Here is a 20835-nt window from a genome sequence, read left to right on the forward strand (position 1 = left end):
GGGTGCCTAAGTTTCCTTGAGCGCTTTAATTTCACACGAGTAAGGTATCAAATTTCAGTAAGTAATATTATGAAACGATAGTGAGGGTTGGCGAGCGTTTTTTGAGTATACGCAAAAAAATTTTGAAGCAAAACGCAGCTTTGTTCGGAAAGCGATTTTTAAAAAAAAAAAAAAATTTCTTGCAACATAAATATATATATTTTTTTATTTTTCTAACTACATTTTTGTCTCATATATATATAAAAAATACAAATAATTGTTACATTACTATATAAAAAAAAATCCCAAATAATTGTTCTAGAAAGAGCAAAGAAAAAAAAAAGGGAAATCAATTGTTCCGGTAGCACACAGATGCGTGATTAGTCGTTAATCACATATTATATTGGCATGAACGTCAATATAAAGAAAAGAGTAGTATTAGCTCAAGAAACAAAGAAAAGATTTTTCTTTTCTTTTGTGGGCATTCATGTCACTAGTTATCTGGGAGAAAACCAGTGAAGAATCTACAAAAAAAATATATATATATATATATTATATTTTCTTGGATGGTGAAATGAATTTGGACAACAGAATGAAATGGATATATCAGCTTACGGAAATAGAAAATGTCCAAGGACCCTACATAAATTCGTTTCAGGGAATTTAAAAAAAGAAAGAAAGAAAGAAACAAGAAAATTGTTCGTAAATACAGAAAAAGACAAAGAAGAAGAAGTACAAACTTGTTTGTTTAATGAAGAACCTTTTCACGCTTATTTCAAGCATGCTATACTTTTCTTGTAGAGGATTTGACTTTGGGAAGCAAAAGATAATTAAGGAATCAATACGCATTGTCAGGTAATGCATTTTTCTTATTTAGTAGTATATGTTTATTAGTGTTGATATAAATTGTCTTTATTACTAAATGATTTATTAATATTAAATAACTTTTCTGGCCCCATAAATGTGAGAAACAGACAAAAAAGGGAAAGAATCTTAGATTAATTACTCGAATACTACAAATATTTCAAACTCACTATTAATTGTTTTTTTTTTTTTTTGGAATCAGACCATCTATCATAGATGGATTCGTAGAAGCAAGATCCAATGATTCAGGGACAAAAAAAAAAAAGATAATGTTTGGTATATAAAGAATAAAAAAGAAGTGTACAAATTTCATTTTCCGATGAAGCACTAGTGCCATTAGGGATTGATAACTCATATCAATGTCATCTTAATTATACTTTATTCTTATTGAGGTTTTGACGTTGGGATGACTAAATTAATGAATTACATTTTGATTAAGTCAGGTGATGCAGCGTCCTTGCCTACTACCAGTATATATTTTTTATTGTTGATATTCACTAAATTGAATTAATTAGTGGCAATCCCAGTATTATTGAATGGTTTGGCAATTATTAATCTTTAATTACTTTTGCTCCGATAACTGTGAGAAACAGGCCACACTGAACAGAATCTTAGACTAACAGCTCAATAGTATGAAATTTCTTAAACGTACGTTACACTACTATGTATATATATATGTTTTATCAAATACATTATTATTATTTTTTCTTCTTTAGACTAAAATTAAATTAAATTTAATTATAGGGGTCAGAAACGGGTTCTAGAACGTACCTATTTTTCTTCATGGCACTCTTTTGCATACATGAATTGGTTCCATGTCTTATTTGGAACTACAACATTAGAACGCCTACAAATATATTTCTTCATACAACTTTTCTCATGTTCAAGGCTAAAGAATATTAGTAGTATCTTTTACGAGTACTAGTTAGTGAGGAGCCCTAAAAACTCTTATGCAATTAAACACGTATATATAGGTGCAAACGTAATCAAGAGATCATTTTGAGGCAATGATCCTAGACTGAAAAGCTGCTAGCTAGAAATGAGTTGGCCATTTGAAATATGTTATGTGTAATTAAAGTCCAACCAAATAAATGCCTCGTAAGGAAAATGGAGCGACTCAAGTACAATCTTTTGATATATATCAAGTGCATCACTTCTTTTGTTATATGGATAAATTCAAAGGAAAAACTTATTTTTGGATAAGTTTTTAGATACCCCTTCGGGATATTTGGTTTTTTGCAGTTCCTGATATAGTACAATCAAATAAATTCAGCGAGAGAAATTGTAAATAAGAGATATAGAGTGTGTTTGGAATGCACATTATTTACATTTTATTTATACACACTAACTTGCTTGCGTCATCAATATATTTTTTAATCGTCATTTTATTTTACATACATCACATCAAAAAAGTGCTATAATATTTTTTTCACAAAATTATTTCAAATAATTTACTATCCAAACACATTCAATATTGAGTTCAATAACTCTTATTCACAAAAAAAAATAAAAATAAAAAATCTTTAAAAAATCTTTAAAACAAAAAAAAAAAACAAAAGTGGGATGTGAGAGATATAGGGAGACAGCTAAACACGCTTTATGCAGCCTTGGACGTTTCCAACATGTGCACGACTTTGATATACACATCAAAAATTGTCTGCCTGCTGCTAAACCCACCCACTTGCTTTTCTGCAACTATATATACAGTGATGAATGAAAATGACTGACATTCGGTCTTGTCATGTCCTAGAGAGTTTATCCAGAAGAACCCCAAATGAAAAAAAAAAAAAAAAGGCAGATAGATACAGAGAGAGAGAGAGGTATACAACTACAATACAAGAAGCTTAGACGAGTATACAGATTACACAGGGAAGGGAAGAAGAATTTTATGGCGGGCGTGGCAGCCATTGTCGTCTCCAAATGGAAAAATAAGCGTTGACTTAGCGTCACATACGAACCTAAAATCTAGGCAAGCTAGCATTTAGCAAACTAATTTTGGTACGGAAATTCTCCCTTTCCTATACATAGTCAAACTGGAAGAACATCAAGCAAAAACTGCAATACTTACTTAATCCAATGGGGAGGGAACCACTGGGCCAATGGCTCAGTGGTCACGGGGAAGGATTTTAAGTCTCTTCTTGGGTTGTAGATGAGAGTTCAAACCTCAACTGTAGTGAAAAAAATTTAAAAGTTGTGTCATAACACTCCCTTGATGTAGTTAAGTCTGTATACCCGCTAACCCCTTATCACTGTCTCTTTAGGTTCCCTCTCTCTCCATAAAAAATTAGGATAGAGTAGGTTATACCGTTGCTGAAAAAAAAAAAATCCAATGTGGAGGGCCTTTTGTTTTGCTTGTGAAAATGAAATAATTAATAAATGGGAGTGGAATTATGAACTAACTATTGTAGTATGTAATAGTAGTGTAACGTTGGTTCGCATCCACTTCATTCTTTTCTCCAACATATAATATAATAATAATCTTATCTTAACTTTTTGAAAAAAGCTTTTAAACCAAATTAATGGAAACAAAGAACATTTGGCAAGTGTAATTAATCAATCGCGACTTGTTTCAAGATCCACTACAATCAACTATTGGATTTTATACAAAAATTTATTAGGTTACAACAAAAAAGTTTAGTAAATTGTTGGACCACTCAAGCTCGTTTGAAGATCCACTTGCAATATTTTATTGTTCCCACGATTACAATAATGCAGTAAGTTTGCGATAGGCAAGCACCCGGAAGAAGTATGGAAGCTTCGAAATCTGTTACCGGAAACATTTTATAATGTTTTTTTTTTTTTTTTACCGATCGGCTAGAACTTTCCTGGTAATTGAACTCTTAAGAACATTTCAGGGACGCTTTGTCTAGGTCTCATGTCACCCGTTAATCATGCCATTACACAATCCCCAACTTTTTATATCCGAAATATTAATTGAGATTCAAAATATAATTTTACGTTAATAGACAATTATCTATCTCAAGTATAAATCCAAGCTTGTGTGTGAATGTGTGCATACACGCACATATATATATATATATACACGACGTGATGCAATCAAGATCACTTGACCAAATAATAATTATATTTCTTTAAATGTCACCAACTTTCTAATTTTAGAACGCCTATATATAAATCCTGCCCTTCTTACAAAACATTAAGCGGTTAAATTTGTCGTTGCTCATTCATGTTAGTCAAGAATTTCTTTAGACTCCCATTCAATTTTACAGATAAGTGTGTTTGGATAGGAATTTATGTGAAATGTTTATTTAAAATACTTACTGTTAATATTTTTTGTCATATAACATATATGAAATAAAAAGATAGATTGAAATTTGTGTTACAAATTATTTTTTCTCAAACCATCCCAACCCCGAAACATAATCCACCTTTTTCAACCAACATTATACAGATTAAAAAAAAGTCAAAAGAAAAAAAGAAAACAAACAGTCCTTGGCCTGTTGGTCGGAAGAACTATCTTCTATGCTTCCAAAGGCCGCCGCTTCCAACAACAAATATATAGGTGGGAGGCCTCACTTCTGTTCTGAAGAAACTCAAGGTTGGTGAAGAAAACTCCGGAAAAAAAAAAAAAAAAAACACGAGAACTACCTACTCTGTCTGTCCCTGGCGTCCAGCCGTCCATACTTCTTCAACTTTCCTCTCCTTAGTAATTCACCATTGAAAATTCATCCTTCTCGTTAAAAGTACTCTTCCCTACATATATAACTCCACAAACTAACTTGTCCTCCTTCCAATCTTTGCTTTATATACAACATAACCAAACCTCTCGGGGTGTTATTTCCCTATCTATGCTGAAAAAGCATTGAGCTTGCATGCTAGTGCTGGTTTGAAAATTTTTTAAATTAGTTTTTCGGTCGAAGAATTCGCCGGAGAAAATGCAAAGCCCGGAAACTCAGCATTATCATCACCATTCGGACAATGAGATCATCGGCAATGATAGAACAAGCTACAGCGGTCCGCTGAGCGGACCTCTGAACAAAAGGACCGGCAAAAAAAGTGCAAGATTCAACGTCCGTGATTCCGCCGGCAATGCCAATTCCAGCTCCGGAAACAACAACGACGATGCATACGTCGAGATCACTCTCGACGTTCGCGATGACTCCGTGGCGGTTCACAGCGTAAAAACCGCCGACGGAGCTCCGATAGAAGACCCCGAGTTGGCATTGTTGGCAAGAGGGTTGGAGAAGAAATCATCGTTTGGTTCATCAGTGGTGAGAAATGCCTCGTCCAAGATTAGGCAGGTTTCACAGGAGCTCAAGCGTCTGGCTTCGTTATCAAAAAGGCCTCAAATGGGAAAATTTGATAGGACTAAGTCAGCTGCGGCTCATGCTTTAAAGGGCTTGAAGTTCATCAGCAAAACTGATGGTGGCGCCGGTTGGGCCGCGGTGGAGAAGCGGTTTGATGAGCTCACAGACACCACCAATGGGTTGCTTCCTCGTTCACTCTTTTGTGAATGCATAGGTAAGCAAGGAAGAAAATAGTCTTAACTACCATGAACTTTATAAAGCTTCTCGTTCACAATTTGGTCGGTAAGTAGTTAAATTTGGTGGATTCTTTTTTGGACTCGTTGATTCTTACGGGGGAAAATCTGTGAATGTTGCTATGGTAGGTATGAACAAGGAGTCTAAAGAATTTGCTGGGGAGCTTTTTGATGCTCTTGGTCGGAGGCGGAATATTACCGGAGGTTCGATCAATAAAGCACAGCTTAAAGAGTTTTGGGACCAAATTTCTGATCAGAGTTTTGATTCTCGACTTCAAACTTTCTTTGACATGTAAGTGTCTATGGGATAAATCTTTAAACCCACATCATTTCATACACAATTCTTCCTTCTTCTTCTTTTTTTTCCTTTCCACCATGATTTTTTTTTTTTGAACAATTTGGGTAGTGTTTTATGATTAATTAATTGTATATATGATGATATAATGCAGGGTTGATAAAGATGCGGATGGCAGAATTACGGAAGATGAAGTCAGAGAGGTAACTATTTCTTTGTTCTGTTTTCTTATGGGTATGATTAATTCCTCTTTTCTCCTCGAGGAATTGGCATATTGATCTAGCCAGCTGGTATACAATTGCAATGACACAAATTAATTAAGAATTTTCCGTGTTTTTTTTGACTTTTGGCAATTCAATTATGGTAAGGTGAAAAGAAATTGACAGGTGATTTGGTTTGGTGAAATATGCATAATTTGTTTACTACCTTTCATTTGTTTTTAAAAAAAAATTCACTTGCAGATTATTACCCTCAGTGCTTCAGCCAACAAGCTTTCAAACATTCAGAGACAGGCCGATGAATATGCTGCATTGATCATGGAAGAGTTAGACCCAAACAACTGTGGATTTATTCTGGTAATAAACTAGTTTAATATGTTTTAAGAGATTAGTTAGCTTGATTTGACGGGGTAAACGATATTGGGAAACCATCTCCTGATCCTGTCAATAAATATGCTGGTGTGATGAACCTAATCCCCTCCCGTCATCCATTCTGATTTTCTTATAGATATCTTCAGTGCGTCCCTGAATTATATTTTATTTTCCCCTTCTTTATTTCTTTTTTGTCCTTGATCAGATAGAACATTTGGAGATGCTATTGTTACAAGCTCCAAATCAATCCGTAAGAGGTGAAAGCAGGAACCTGAGTCAAATGCTAAGCCAGAAACTGAAACCAACAACGGACCACAGTTTTGTAAGGAGATGGTGTCAAGATTTGAAGTACTTGTTGCTAGATAACTGGCAAAGAGTCTGGGTAATTGCCCTGTGGATTGGGGTCATGGCTGGTTTATTTTCTTGGAAGTATGTTCAGTACAAAAGGAAAAAACCAGCATATGACGTAATGGGAGCTTGTGTTTGCATGGCCAAGGGGGCGGCCGAAACATTGAAGCTGAACATGGCATTAATCTTGCTACCGGTCTGTCGAAACACCATCACCTGGCTTAGAAACAAGACGAGATTAGGTGCTGCTGTTCCATTTGATGACAACCTCAATTTTCACAAAGTAAGTCATGTTTGTTAAAACCTTACTAATAATTATTAGTTTTCCCGCAGGGTTGGACAATAAATTATTAGGCTAATGGCTGTATGAATTTTCTTACAGGTGATAGCAGTGGCAATAGCAATTGGTGTCGGAATACATGCAATTGCTCATCTATCGTGTGATTTCCCTCGGATCCTACATGCATCTCCTGCAAAATACCAGGCATTGAAGCCTTATTTTGGAGTAGAACAACCTGCAAGCTATTGGCATTTTGTGAAGAGCGTGGAGGGAGTAACCGGGATCATAATGGTGGTCCTGATGGCAATAGCATTCACCTTAGCCACCCCATGGTTTAGGCGTAACAGGGTCAACCTACCAAGACCCTTCAAGAAACTCACTGGCTTCAACGCCTTCTGGTATTCCCACCACCTTTTTGTCATTGTCTACGCTCTCCTCATCGTTCATGGTGTCAGGCTCTACTTGACCCACAAATGGTACAAGAAGACGGTGAGTACACATTTTCATTCTTGAATCTTGATCATGATATTTCTATCATATCAAATCTTTTATTGGCATAAAAACAAGCATTCAATTCCCTGAAACCTTGCACGTATTCTTCATATTTAATTTGGCAATGGCAGACATGGATGTACCTGGCAGTTCCAATCGCACTCTATGCTGGTGAGAGATTGATCAGAGCATTTAGGTCAAGTATTAAGGCTGTTAAAATACTCAAGGTAATTATGATTAGCATCCACGTACTTTTTACTTTACTGAATGAAAGAATCGTACACCTTTCAACTATAGAAAAGGGCAAAAAAAAAAAACTAACAATTTTTGGTGCACCAATTTGTTTTGGTAGGTGGCTGTTTATCCGGGGAACGTGTTGGCTCTTCACATGTCAAAGCCGCAGGGCTTCAAATACAAAAGTGGGCAGTACATGTTCGTCAACTGCGCCGCTGTGTCTCCATTCGAATGGTAGCTGATCTTTTTTCAGTCAACGTACTTTTACTCGTGAATTGTGATAATCAATTTTTCTAAATTTTGCTTATTCATTACACATGTAAAATATTAACCATATGACTGAAATTACATAAAGAACAATTTCAAGGAATTTTCTATGAGAAGATACAATTTTCTATGAAAAAAAAAAGAGTGATTTCAAGGAATTTACTCCAATTCAGTTGGGGCATAGGACCCTTCTTTTTAGTCCTCTTTTGCACATATAATTTATAATCCATTTTCGGGGTGAACCCTTTAATTTTTGTAGCCTAGATTTAAGGCGTATGCTTCTTCTAACCCTTAGTGGTCCAAAATATGCAGGCACCCATTCTCCATAACTTCGGCCCCTAGAGATGACTACTTGAGCGTCCATATTCGAACTCTTGGTGACTGGACCAGACAACTCAGAACTGTTTTCTCAGAGGTGAGCCTAAGCCTGAGGCTTCCTATTCCTCCCATTTTCGAAATTTTTTTTCTCCCATGTTATGTGACAGTATGGAATTGAATTTGCTATATATATAGAAAGCAATAATTAATATGCCATTATTGGAGTTGCTATAGCTGTAATGCTTGCTTCTAGTACTCATCCATTCTACTTGAGCTTTCGAATACAGTTGTCTTTGAAAAGTCTATTATATTAAGGGAACAAGTAACAACTAATAGCGAAGTAGAAAATGACATTTGATGTTTAAGTGGTAATCTTAAGTTTCAACGATTGTCCTGCAGATCTTTGAAGTTAGCACCTTAATTATAGGATCCCAACAAACCATCATAATCACAGACCATGGTCCTAGTATTACTAACCAGTTTTACACATTGCATTCACAATTATTGCAGCAGAATATCTGACTCTTTTCCCATATCCTCGACCAAATATATATATATGTATATATGTATATATACATATTGACTGAGAAGGTCCAATCCATGCAGTTCAAAATGCCAGGGGGAAAAAAAGAGGAAAATATATTTTAGTAGGATATTTTAGAATTCAAGTATTGGATAGAAGGAAAAAACAATTTATACTGTGTGATCTACGTTTACCTTAGTCTATCAGAGGTTAATTTTTTTGAGAATGTTACTAAATTATATACTATTGCTTTGGTAATGTGATCTTGGTTAGGTATGTCAGCCTCCACCTACAGGGAAAAGCGGACTCCTCCGAGCTGATTGTTTGCAAGGAGAAAACAATCCCAAGTGAGTAGCATCTTAATTACTTTTACAACTTTCACGTTCATGCATTTAAAGTACGGAGACCCGTAAAGTAAAGACTTCAATTTGAAGGAGGCAAACGTTAAGTAACCTTATTGGTGCCTTTTCTATTTCGTGATTCACGAGTCAAGATTTTGCATTTTTAAATTTCTTGTCTAATGGGCAGGAGGGATTATGAGAGTGAAAAGATTCTAGTTTGTGCCATGTGGAAGATAACATGTAATTGTACATTGATTTTTTGACTCTAATGTTCGCGACAAACGTGATGAACAGTTTCCCAAGGGTGTTGATTGATGGACCATATGGAGCGCCAGCACAAGACTACAAGAAATACGACGTGGTCTTGCTGGTGGGGCTGGGAATAGGGGCAACGCCGATGATCAGCATAGTTAAAGATATTGTGAACAACATGAAAGCCATTGAAGCAGAGGAGAGTGCCTTGGAGGATGGCACCAGAGCACCAGAAGACGGCGGCCCTGTTCCTCCAAATTCTAGTCCCTTGACACAGAAGAGAAAATCAGGGTCAGGAAGTGGAGGGAACTTCAAAGCAAAAAGGGCATATTTCTATTGGGTCACAAGAGAACAAGGTTCATTTGATTGGTTCAAGGGAATAATGAACGAAGTTGCTGAAATGGACAAGAAGGGAGTGATAGAGATGCATAACTACTGTACTAGTGTTTATGAAGAAGGTGATGCTCGATCCGCCCTGATCACTATGCTTCAGTCACTCAACCATGCCAAACATGGAGTTGATATTGTTTCCGGAACCCGCGTTAAGTCTCATTTTGCCAAGCCAAATTGGCGTAACGTATACAAACGCATCGCTCTCAATCATACGAGTGCAAGAGTTGGTAAGTTTCTATTCAAGCTCTTAGTTTATATATTTCCTCTGAAAAAAGAAAAGAAGAAGAAGAAGCTCTTAGTATATTTAATTTCACCTAATGGATATATATACATCCTTGTTCTCATTATGACTTAATTTTTGTCATGTTTTTAGCTTAATAGTATCCTGTGAAACTGGTTTTGCCAAATATTATTTCTTTTCCTAGGATGGAGATGATAGTTTATTATTTAGCTGTTGGCGTCATCCAAAGCCCCATCTCTCGTAAGAGAACAATAAATAAAGGTGTATGCATGCTTATTAAAGTCGGACTAATGTCGAATTCTAACTTTGTTTTATGAGATAGGTTTGCATTAAGACAAAGACTTCCCCTTGGTATGGAACATTAAACTTTTTCCCTACCAGCCTTTACATCCATTCCAAACATGTATAAAGGTGGTAAAAGTAACACTGCTCATAGCCTTTATAAAAGAAAAAGCACATATATATATAATAATAATAAAAAAAGAAGATAGAGAGAACAGATATTATCAGTTCATAATGTAGTGGTTGTACTTTGTTTGATGATGATAGCTTGGAATCGTGTTTTACGTTCACATAAAATATTTATGTGGAGCTAGTAGTTTTACATTTCTTTTGTTCAAAATTCTACTACTTTATTTACTTTCCTAATTTGGAGTTTTTTTTTTTTTTTGTCTCCACAATTTTCAGGGGTTTTCTACTGTGGGGCACCCGCACTTACCAAGGAATTGAAGCAGCTAGCTTCCGATTTTTCTCACAAGACCTCCACCAAATTTGATTTCCACAAAGAGAACTTTTGATGAGAAGGAATTTTCAACGCGTACGGCTCCGGAAAAGCCCTTCCCTCTGGACTCCACTCTCTCTCGCGACCCTGTACAGACGATATGGCAGATTAGTTTGAAAATATTTTATTGCGTTGGCTTTGTGCTGTGTTATAAATAACAACCAACCATGGACTTATAGGAGTGGCGGACAATCACGACTTTAAGAAAAGGAGAAATGGAGGACGAGAACATAATAGTGGAATTGGTCCTGTTTAGTTGGTGGCCCACCCATCATTTGGTGTATGCCAGACTTTATTTTTTATTTTTTTTTGAAACTTGGAGTATAGCAGATGATGATAGTAGTATTAGTAGATGCTATATAGTATAGTATAGTATAATTTTGACTGGCTTGACAAGCAGTATGGCGAAAGCGTCATTTGGAGTCACTGAGTTTTTTTTTTTTTTTTTTCCCAATTGAATTAGTTTTTTATACTGTTTGTTTAATACACTATATGGAGGAGGCATAAAGATAATGGTGATGCACTACTGTAATGTTTGGTGTGTAATGGAAAAGATCAACCACCAACCCCAAATTATTGACCGTGTAAATGTAATACAATGTACATCTTTCTATACAAGTATTATCATTGTTGTATACAAGAGTTGATTTGTTCTTTCCGCTTGAATAAAGATGTAATGTAATGATCCGCTTGGAAATGAAAGTGCACCAAATATTGTTGCATATTGTATTCCCACTTTCTTTTTTCCGCTTTCTTTTGCTTCCAGAAACTCATCATTCATCAATGTCTTCACGATTCATGCATGTTTTATTATCCTAACGAAATAATAGTCACCTGGTTCACACTTCATACTGGTTTCCTAACGAAATAACATGATGCATAATATTGCTATTGCTTCAATACCCACTTCATACATGTTTGTGAGTGACATACAGTTTCTACATTGGTAATGTGACGGTAGTGTCTGCATCTGCCAGCGGGCACGAGTTAATCAAGATTGCTAAACGATGTGATACTAAAACATGACCAAGATAGCACGTAAAGGTGGACCAAGAGGCGGAAGTAATCTGATCCTATGAAGAAAATGAATTGGCAATTTGGTCGGCTTTTAGTTATACCTGCCCCATTTGAGTTGAGGCTGAAGGTTTACAATGAGGACAGTAATTTTGACCCGTTTCAAAATTAAAAAATACATATATATAAATCTCTGGTTGTTGCCGATAGATCTAAAAGATCTTCTAATTATTTGAACATAGACAAACATTATGTCCACTGCAAATGGATTCAAGCAAGCACCTACCAGTTACAGATTCAACAAGTCGACAGGGAAGCCTGCTTAACTTTACAAGGTTGATGGGGACGCGGAAGCACAGGATCGTCCATCCAGCAACCTCCCTAACGCATATAACAGCACGTGTGGGGCCTAATTACAAGATGCAATTTCCCACAATCACTATTACGATAAACGAATCATCTTGATCTAAAGTGGAATATCTGCTTCCAGACAGGTAGTTACACAAATGGTCATAACACGTCTCCAGTCCTACGTCACCTTTCCTGATTCTGGAATCAGCAACTTATGAGCATCATATCACCTTCGTATTAGTCTCATCCAACATGATATTTCTTTCACTTAAAGGATGCCACTTTAGTATTCAGGACCAATGGGCCTTCAATCACACAGCATTATTTGGAAAAAGAAGCTCAATCATGGAATGGTCTAACTCAAAAAGTTAAAAAGCAACATCAATCTAACGTTTCGCTATGCCGTAAAACTCTCATCTCTATCTTTTGCAGATAATGCACGCATCCAGATTTTTTGATGTCGCTGTGCAAGTTAAATAAATGTCTAAATTTTGTCCGCTTTCCCAAGCTAGTGCTTGCAAACTAGGCAATTAGCTTGAGATGTGAGAGAGGAGAGACATCTTGACATCATCTAAAACTCCTAAGATGTCCAGATTTTCTAGGTTGAGCTCTATGCCATGGCTAACATGTTATCTATTTTAAGCAATGTGATATTCCAGGTGAAGATTAAATTCATGCTAGTGCATGTGCATAAAAGAGAAAAAATGCTAGCCATGGCATAGAGATGAATTGAACTTCAAAACGTACCTCCAGTTAGGTTAAAAATGGAATTTACAGTTCCTTCATGCAAGAGTTTGAGGGTACTCTCCTCTTTGTCTTGTATAGAGATACCAGAAAAATAAGAACAGCAGCAACAACAACAAATAAAAGAGAAACTATAATGGTAAACAAGAAAGGAGCAGAAGTGAAAATTACTGCAAAATAAATGATCAAACCTCGTTGCTGCACTTGAAACAACTGAATAGAGAAGTAAACTAATGCTCAGTAGATAGGATTGGATTGTGATTTTTGCATCTTACATGGCAGTAGTGAGTTTTTCTTTTTCTTTTTTTTTTTTTAAAATTTGGATGCCCTCATGTTTTCCTGATAAGTATAAATGAGCATTTTTAGGGCTGTAAAGCGCAAGAGTGTTTGAAAACTTCAACAGCAAGGCCCATCTTTTCATGAAGCTATCCAACTCCATTATAAGAACTTTATAAAAAGTGGACTGGGGCCACAGAAATTAAACTACAGATTGTGAAATTTTGAAGTTGTGAATATGAGGTGCTATAAGCAAAATAAGGCATCCATTTGATGATTCATGATGCGTATTTCTGGAAGACAAATTTCAGAGGATTGATGCGGTATGAGCTTAATGTATAGACTTGTAGCTGTTTGAAAATTTCCTACCAGTATATGCTGACAAAGTTTTACAGAATTTTAGTTACCAGATTGTCTGGCCCAGAATCAATAAAAGGTGAACCTCATTGTTCTTCAGATGCCCACCAGATATTACACGGTAGAAGATCATGCATGATGCATCTAAAAAAGAGTGAGAAGACCAACCTCGTGAACATTTTGGTGCAGGGCGACATTGGACTCGACATAAGAATTTCCTTCAATTATCTTTTCCTCTTTAGCTTTTGGAAATTGGGCTTTATTGGTTGGCTGGCCAATGTACTCTGATCATCAGCACGAGAAGGCCCGTAAGGGATAAGAGGCTTCTTAGTAAGCATGCATGTCTGAGAAGTGCCAATGCCCAGGGTTTTGGGTGAAACTGCTTTTTTTTTTAACTGCCTGGGAATCTCCAATCTCTCCAGGATTTTTGAAGTTTTTTCATCTATTTGCCTGTTGCTCTGTGATGGTGATGGTAGTGGATGATCCAATTTTGGCTTGGAGACTTGTATGGGTGAATGTATTTGGGGTAGTTCAGTGACAATCAATTGTTCCCATTCCTCTTCAATATATGAATTGGCTTCGTTTTCCTGTACTTCTTCACTTAGTGGTGGCATTTTCTCTTTTGTGACAACCACTGCAGCTGCTTGGGTTGGTTCTACAACCTCTTCTGAGTCTTTCAAAGTCGAAAAGTCTACAGGTGCTTCTCTAATCTTAGGAGGTATTGCTCTGATTTAATCAAATCTCAAGTTAGTGATCTGATATATCAAGAACAAATTGGACGGTTTGATAATGCAAATGAAACTGAATAAACACAAGTTAAAAAGAAAATTTTGATCAGGAAATAATCAAAAGCAGTAGTTCCCCAACACCGTGCACAAGCCTGGTCATAAAAACATCAGAGGTATTGCTCATATAACCAATTTGGAAGGCAATCTACGAAATTGGTTCCTTGTAAACAACTAACTGAAGAGATGGAAATATTATAGTAACAAGAGATTCTCATTTATCAAAGAAGAAAATCTTCCCCAGCATTAATGCTGTACCTTCAAAAATGCAGCTGCATTTACAACCACTAGTATTAAGATTGCACTTATGCAAATGAAAGTGCAGTAAGATGTTCTAGAAATAGTACAGCACATCAATAGATATAAAATTCAGAAAATGCACCAGTTTTTTGTAATAAAAACTCAAAATGGTAATTCTGGAAGTATGCAATATGAGAAGTGCTTTGTATTTCATCTAGCACAAATGACTGAAACATAATGCATAATACAACTGCGAAAACCCGGACAATTTTGTGCTACACAACTTCATATTTGCAGAGAATTTCACTCCTCGCCTAAAATGTTAAGACCACTGGCTTTGGCAACTGATTATTTATGTGAAGGGACTTTCTGAAGACAAAAGGATGGTGAATCTTATTGTTGAACATTGCAAATATTACACTTCCATTAAGTGAAAACCCTGAATGGCAGGGGGACTCCTCTTTCACTTAGAGGACCCAGTCATCCATAATCAAATAATGGGAAATCTGCAACTAAATCCTATGCACAGTCACAATGATGCCAAAGGATTAAAGACAAGATGATTACCCAAATTGTAGACTCTCTTTTACAAGGAAGTTTAGTTTCTGATGGAAGCCTCTCTCATGCTGTAGTGGACAGTAGGTAGTTGCTTCAATCTGGGCACAATGATAGACATGAAAATTATAGTTTTAGAATGTAGAAAGACCAATTCCTTGTCCAAAGAAAATGTGGTGAGTTTTCTCTTTTGCTTTAAGCATGCATGTTGATGTATTTTTGTTCTCACTCATCAAATTGAAGAAATCATCTCAAAGTAACATCTAAAATTAATATACATCACACCTTAACACACATGTAATCTTTATAGACTGCATGTATGAGGAAAAGGAACAATGACGTGTGTGTGTGTGTGCGTGCGTTTGTTTGCTTGTGTGCATGCACATCTGTGAGTGTGTGTGGGTGCAAGTGCAAGGATTGAGAGAGAGAATAAAACCTTAAGCAAAGAGGACCGAACCAAGCTCTCCATTTCTTTGGCCATTGTAGGGTAAGGAAATTGATTTGCATCAACAACAGGCAAGATTTCCTCTGATGCCACAAGCCGCTAAAAATTCCATGATATACTTTACTCAGAACAACTATGAGGCAGAGAGACAAGCAATAAAAAAATTTGCTGACCCTTGAAAGAACACACATTTGGCAATCTCAAATAGGGCATTAAGCAGGAAGAAAATTCTTCTATACTGTACAAAAATTAGGAGAAGACAATCCGAATCTATTAAGAAAGTAACATAAAAAGAATTTTAATTTTCTGTAGATCAATACTGTTATCTTACTGACAAGTATTTCCTCAAACACTATCAGTGACAAAGGAAATGACCCAACGCAAAACTTCAATAGCGAACAATATGATTACAACAGAATGGACAGAGAGGAAGAAATAGTGCAGAAGAGGAAAATGTAACTAGAAGTTGAAAGAAAACATATACCAATGAGTATCAGACCAATTACCCGGAGAAGCATCCCTTTATCTGAAGGCAGTAGAAGGTAATAGCAGAGAAAGGAAGTCTCCCTCATATTTTCAACATTGCAATTTGAAGAACAAACCAAACCCTGATCAAGGGAATTTAGTAGATGACAGATCACTTGAAAAACTGCCACAGAACAAGGCAAAAGCAGAAAAGGAGTTGTAAAATGCCTTTCCCAATAATCACCCACAATTAACCAACTAAAGTTAAAACCAAGATCAGCATCTGACATAAGAGATGCATTGCTACATATAAAACAGAGGGAAATCCCTGTCCATACGTTGATTGTTTTGCTCTGACTTGTCAGTCTCATCAAACTCATTAAATGTTGATGGAGCAACAACATATGAAGCACCAAAAATAAACCCTGTTCCATAACACAATAAAAAACAAAATTAACTGCAAGTCTATGCTGAGGAGTTATTAGACCAAAGTCCTGCAAGACTCTAAATCTTTTGCACAAGCAGTGAACTCATTGGATCACTACAGCATCAATACACTGCAGTATAACAACTGGAAGCAAGATCAAGTGGCCTCGCCTTGATTAAGTAATGTTCTTATACAACCGATATCTAGTGGCATACAACTAGCCTGGAAAGAGTGATCCCCATCCATCTTAAACGATAAGTGTTAAAACTCAATCTTCGGGCCCTTTTTATATAGATTGTTTGTGGAGTATCTAACGTTCATACTTATCTTTCTAGAGAAAATTTTCAGAGTAAACTAATATTTTAAAAAGAAATTAATTGAAAATCTAATTGCAAGCAATTGAAAATCAAGGAACACCATTCAACTCTTAATCGAGAATGAACAGGCCAGAAGCTCTGGAGGAAAGAACTGAGATGGTCTATGTAAGTTCCAATAAAGACAACCTATGGTAAAATAAGGATAATCCTTCCCCTCTAAGGAATAAAACAAGCTCCAGAGACTGATTTTCTTTTGTGATTGAAGAATGAAATGCAGTTATTCCAAAGGACAAAACTACCTTCATTTAGTGACCCTAGAGGAGTTCGTTCAATGACATGGAAATCAATTGGTGAAACTATTTGTGGTAGCTTCTGACGGCATTCAAAGGAGGGCATAAACAAGATTGTATTCTCTCCAATTTTGACAGAGTTTTCATTCAGATCCAATTCTTGAAGATCTTGTCCAGTTTCTGGACAAGAATAAGAACCCTTGCTCTGGTCCACATTTGATTTGTCAAGTGGAATGCCATGACACCAACATGTCTGATGGCCAAAATTACATGAAAAGTAGGCGCATTAGAAAACAAACTAAATATATGATTATCTCATTTTTGTCAGGAGTAAGAGTATAAAACAATAGATGTTCTAGGTATGCATTATTTACCTGACAAGGAATGAACCCATCAACTACAGGATTGAAACATCTACACAAGTTGCATAACAACTGGTTGACATTGTATAGCAGATTGGACTTGAAGATAAACCGAGAGTGTAGAGGTTCTTCCATGTCATCTTTCAGCTCCTGAAACCATTGTTTCGCCATTCTGGAAAACACATGTGCATCTGCAAAATTACTCTTTTAGAATATGAAATAGTTCTGTAATAATTCATCCACAACTCTTTCCTAATATGCAGTAAGTTCAAAATTTTTTTATCAGTTCCCATCAATAATACAATGTTCAAAGGAAGATCCTGTTGAGTTGTTGTAGATTTAATTAAGAGGTGTATCTTGTGTTTGGGTGGTTGAGAATTGGAATCAGTTTAGGTTTAGAGAGCTGATAGTCAAGTTTCCACCATACATGCTCAACTCCATTCTCCAAGACAAGCAAGATCAGGAATGCATAAAGAGATGAAACTTTGATAGGCAAGGATGGTGCTTAACCTGAAAGACAGGATCGAAATGAGCAATTTTCAAGATCACCAATTTGCTTTATGAAGTTGTTAATATTCTCAACACCATCACCAAGATGGTTTGTTATGTGCTGAATGAAAATAAACTCCACAGAAACACACATGTCTGCTGCATCCTGGTAAAGAAAGCCATCAAATTTGGACTGAGAGCTAAGATAACTGCATTAGTGCAATAACAGATCAATGACATCGGTCCAGTTTACTCACCATGAGAACCTTTTTGGTATCATCATCCAGATGCTGAACTATGCAAGCACTAATCAAAAACACTTTTCTTGTAATATCTCTAGCATGTCCTCCCCAGGAATATAGAACATTATCACTTAGAATGCTTGAAATTTTCAAATCTGTTACATTAATCAAGTAAATCCATAAATCAGAAATAGAAGTGATTTAACATATTATGGACACTTCAAGATAGATATATACATGAAAGATATAACGTTGATTCATATTAGTCATGTTACCAGTACAAGATAGAGAACCAGAAATGTCAAACTCGGGAGAAAAAGCATCAGTAGGCAAATTGTTCACAGCATGGTGAAAATCACGGAGACTGAAGTTTCCTGTTGGACTATAGGCGACCTTCAGCTGGACAACATATGAACTATCACTGTTTATCAATGCAAATCCTTTTTTGCACTATCACAAACACGAAAAAAAGCACTTTATCAAGTTCAAAATATCAATTAGCTATTCACTCCTTTTTCTTTCTATTTTTTCACCACTGAACGCCACGTCAATATTTGAAAAGAGGAACAAAATTCAGGCTTTCCAAACGTCAATATAAATCTCCAAAACCGTGGCCTCGTGAACATTTCAAATAAAACGAATTCAATCATGCTTCATTTCGTATATCAAAAAATTAAGCAAAACTACTCAGAAGCACACGGAAATATAATTAGTTGTGTGGAATGATTATCAAAATTGCAAATTGCTAGCTACATACTTCGACGGAGCATGAAATGCGATTAGTGAAGATATAGCAAAGTCCAATTCGATCAAGCAGCGGCTTTGACTGAGTTCTAAGGCCGCTATTGCCGCCGCTCGGAGTGTAGATAGCGTAGTAGTTCGCCAGCTGCAATAGTGACTGCAGAACACGAAAATGAGCCGAGGAATCGGAGATTAGGTTACCAAAAAAAAAAAAAAAAAGTTCATCGTAGATGCGATTAAGACGAAATTGATCAAATAAAGGCTAAAATTTGAGAACGCTGCGATGAAGATTCGAGTGTCGCGACGCATAGAGAACCTGCTTTAAGTCTCGAAGTAGCGAAGGCGAGAGGCTTCTCAAATCCAGTACGAAGCAGAGAATCCCCATTTACGTCTTTCTCTCTCGCGAAAGAAATGTGACTTCTTTCTCTATGAGACGCAGATTACAGAAAACTCTTCTGACTTACTCTCTCTTTCTCTCTCTCTGGACAGTCGCATCTTGTATAGGCAGTTATTTATAGGTGCGTTTTGGCGCGTAAAGTTGTTGACAAATCCTAAAGCGTTTGTCTTTACGTTCTGGCGCAATTCCTAAAGCTGTGTAGATAAAACGGGCAAACGTTTCGTTCGTTTGTGAATGTAGAATTGGCGGGTCCAAAACTGCAAGCTTGATTATGACACAGGATGTCCGGGTCAATTCTTACTAATCCCCTGCGGCCTGGACCCGGCGTCCGGCTCGAACACGTTAAGTGCGCGGAGGAATCCAGCGTAGCGGAGACTCGAACTTGTGATCTCAAGGCAAGCTCTTAGTAGAGTTCAAGTAAGTTGACTGATTAATTAATATATAAAAAACTATAGCATATTCTTGTTTACTCGGTATGAATTTTTATTTTTTTTTGTTTTTCTGATTTGATTAGATTAGCTAACAAGAATTTCTTTATGGTACTGATATCATTTCTTTGCGTCAGTCTTCAAAAATATTCTTCAGGCACTTTCCAAATTTTCCCAAGCACTTTTTTGAACTCTGCTGACATCTTTGTACATCAAAATTCACATCCAGCAACTGCATACTATAATTCTCAAAGAAAGGTAAAAGGAATTGATTTTTCCACATCTACAAGAAAAATACATCATTTTCTAAGCTGTAATACGAAGTTCACTAGAAGAAAGTCGTGTTTTCGAGCCGCTCATAGTCCAATCTTGACACGGAGATTAATCTCTGTTTCAATTTCTCCATAGATTCTGAATCATCAGGTGCAAAGACGGCACCAGGAATACTTGCAAGCCCAGGATTCTGGCTATTCAGCACCGAGAAAACGGTGGCATCCTCAAACCCATTGTTCAAGCAATAATGCAGAAGACCTCTTGGGAAGACGAATACATCCCCTTCTCTAAGAACTTTCCGGAACATGACATTATTGGTATCAAAAAATCCTGCAATCACCACACCTGTACTAACGAAGAGCATCTCAGAAGCCCTCGGATGAGCATGTGGCATTACCAGGCCATCCACTTCTAAGTCAGTCCTCGCAACTGACAAGCTGAGAGTGTTGAGCCCTGGATATTCCGCAGCTGTGACCAGAGTCGTGCTGGAACGAAAAATATCGTCTGTATCACCCTTGTCATTCAACAGGGAGGATTTAAAATCAGAAGCCGAAACACTGCCTGGATTCTTGCATGGAAAGCCATTGATAAAGACGGTCTTTTGGGTTGTATCTGTTGGGCAAGTATCATGGAGATTATCCGTGTCTGCTGCCTGACATTGGTAATGGCAGACAACGAAGCATGCTATCAATAAGGTACCGAGAGAGAGAGGAGGTGAATTCATTACTGTTTTTATTACATAGATTGATATTTGAGTTGTTTTCGATGTGAATATAAAGTACGGGAGTTGCATCTGAAGGGGTAACATTTGGAGTTCACTTCACTCCTCATTCAATGCTTAAAATGGAGGTGACTTTCCCTTGTCGAAAGGTTAGATGTCCCCTACTTTTGAGACATAATGTTCCAGTCTAGTCTTTCCTTGTTAATGTTTCAGAGAA

The 20835-nt window shown here is 36.6% G+C and overlaps 3 protein-coding genes across 3 annotated transcripts; 1 reads left to right on the forward strand and 2 right to left on the reverse strand.

The window, feature by feature from the left end:
* Positions 1-4440: 4440 nt before the first annotated feature.
* On the forward strand, positions 4441-11399 carry LOC113767326 (respiratory burst oxidase homolog protein C-like). Its single transcript, XM_027311376.1, has 12 exons — positions 4441-5325; positions 5474-5636; positions 5794-5842; positions 6101-6214; positions 6435-6860; positions 6960-7346; positions 7481-7576; positions 7702-7817; positions 8163-8265; positions 8965-9038; positions 9327-9904; positions 10606-11399. Exons 1-12 carry the CDS (start codon positions 4740-4742, stop codon positions 10713-10715), a joined length of 2802 nt encoding a protein of 933 aa, XP_027167177.1. The 5' UTR covers positions 4441-4739; the 3' UTR covers positions 10716-11399.
* A 579-nt stretch (positions 11400-11978) lies between these two features.
* Positions 11979-19199, reverse strand: LOC113768655. Its single transcript, XM_027313098.1, has 13 exons — positions 19116-19199; positions 18816-18956; positions 18334-18457; positions 18074-18213; positions 17838-17982; positions 17340-17518; positions 16975-17218; positions 16270-16356; positions 15973-16115; positions 15458-15565; positions 15034-15122; positions 13610-14167; positions 11979-12939 (listed from the first exon to the last, which is right to left on the reverse strand). Exons 1-12 carry the CDS (start codon positions 19182-19184, stop codon positions 13666-13668), a joined length of 1971 nt encoding a protein of 656 aa, XP_027168899.1. The 5' UTR covers positions 19185-19199; the 3' UTR covers positions 11979-12939; positions 13610-13665.
* A 603-nt stretch (positions 19200-19802) lies between these two features.
* Positions 19803-20638, reverse strand: LOC113768830 (germin-like protein subfamily 3 member 4). Its single transcript, XM_027313336.1, has one exon. The coding sequence runs from the start codon at positions 20619-20621 to the stop codon at positions 19953-19955; it is 669 nt and encodes a 222-aa protein (XP_027169137.1). The 5' UTR covers positions 20622-20638; the 3' UTR covers positions 19803-19952.
* Between the last annotated feature and the right edge of the window lie 197 nt (positions 20639-20835).

The sequence above is a fragment of the Coffea eugenioides genome, chromosome 4 (genome assembly GCF_003713205.1).
Source record: "Coffea eugenioides isolate CCC68of chromosome 4, Ceug_1.0, whole genome shotgun sequence".
NCBI lineage: Eukaryota > Viridiplantae > Streptophyta > Magnoliopsida > Gentianales > Rubiaceae > Coffea > Coffea eugenioides.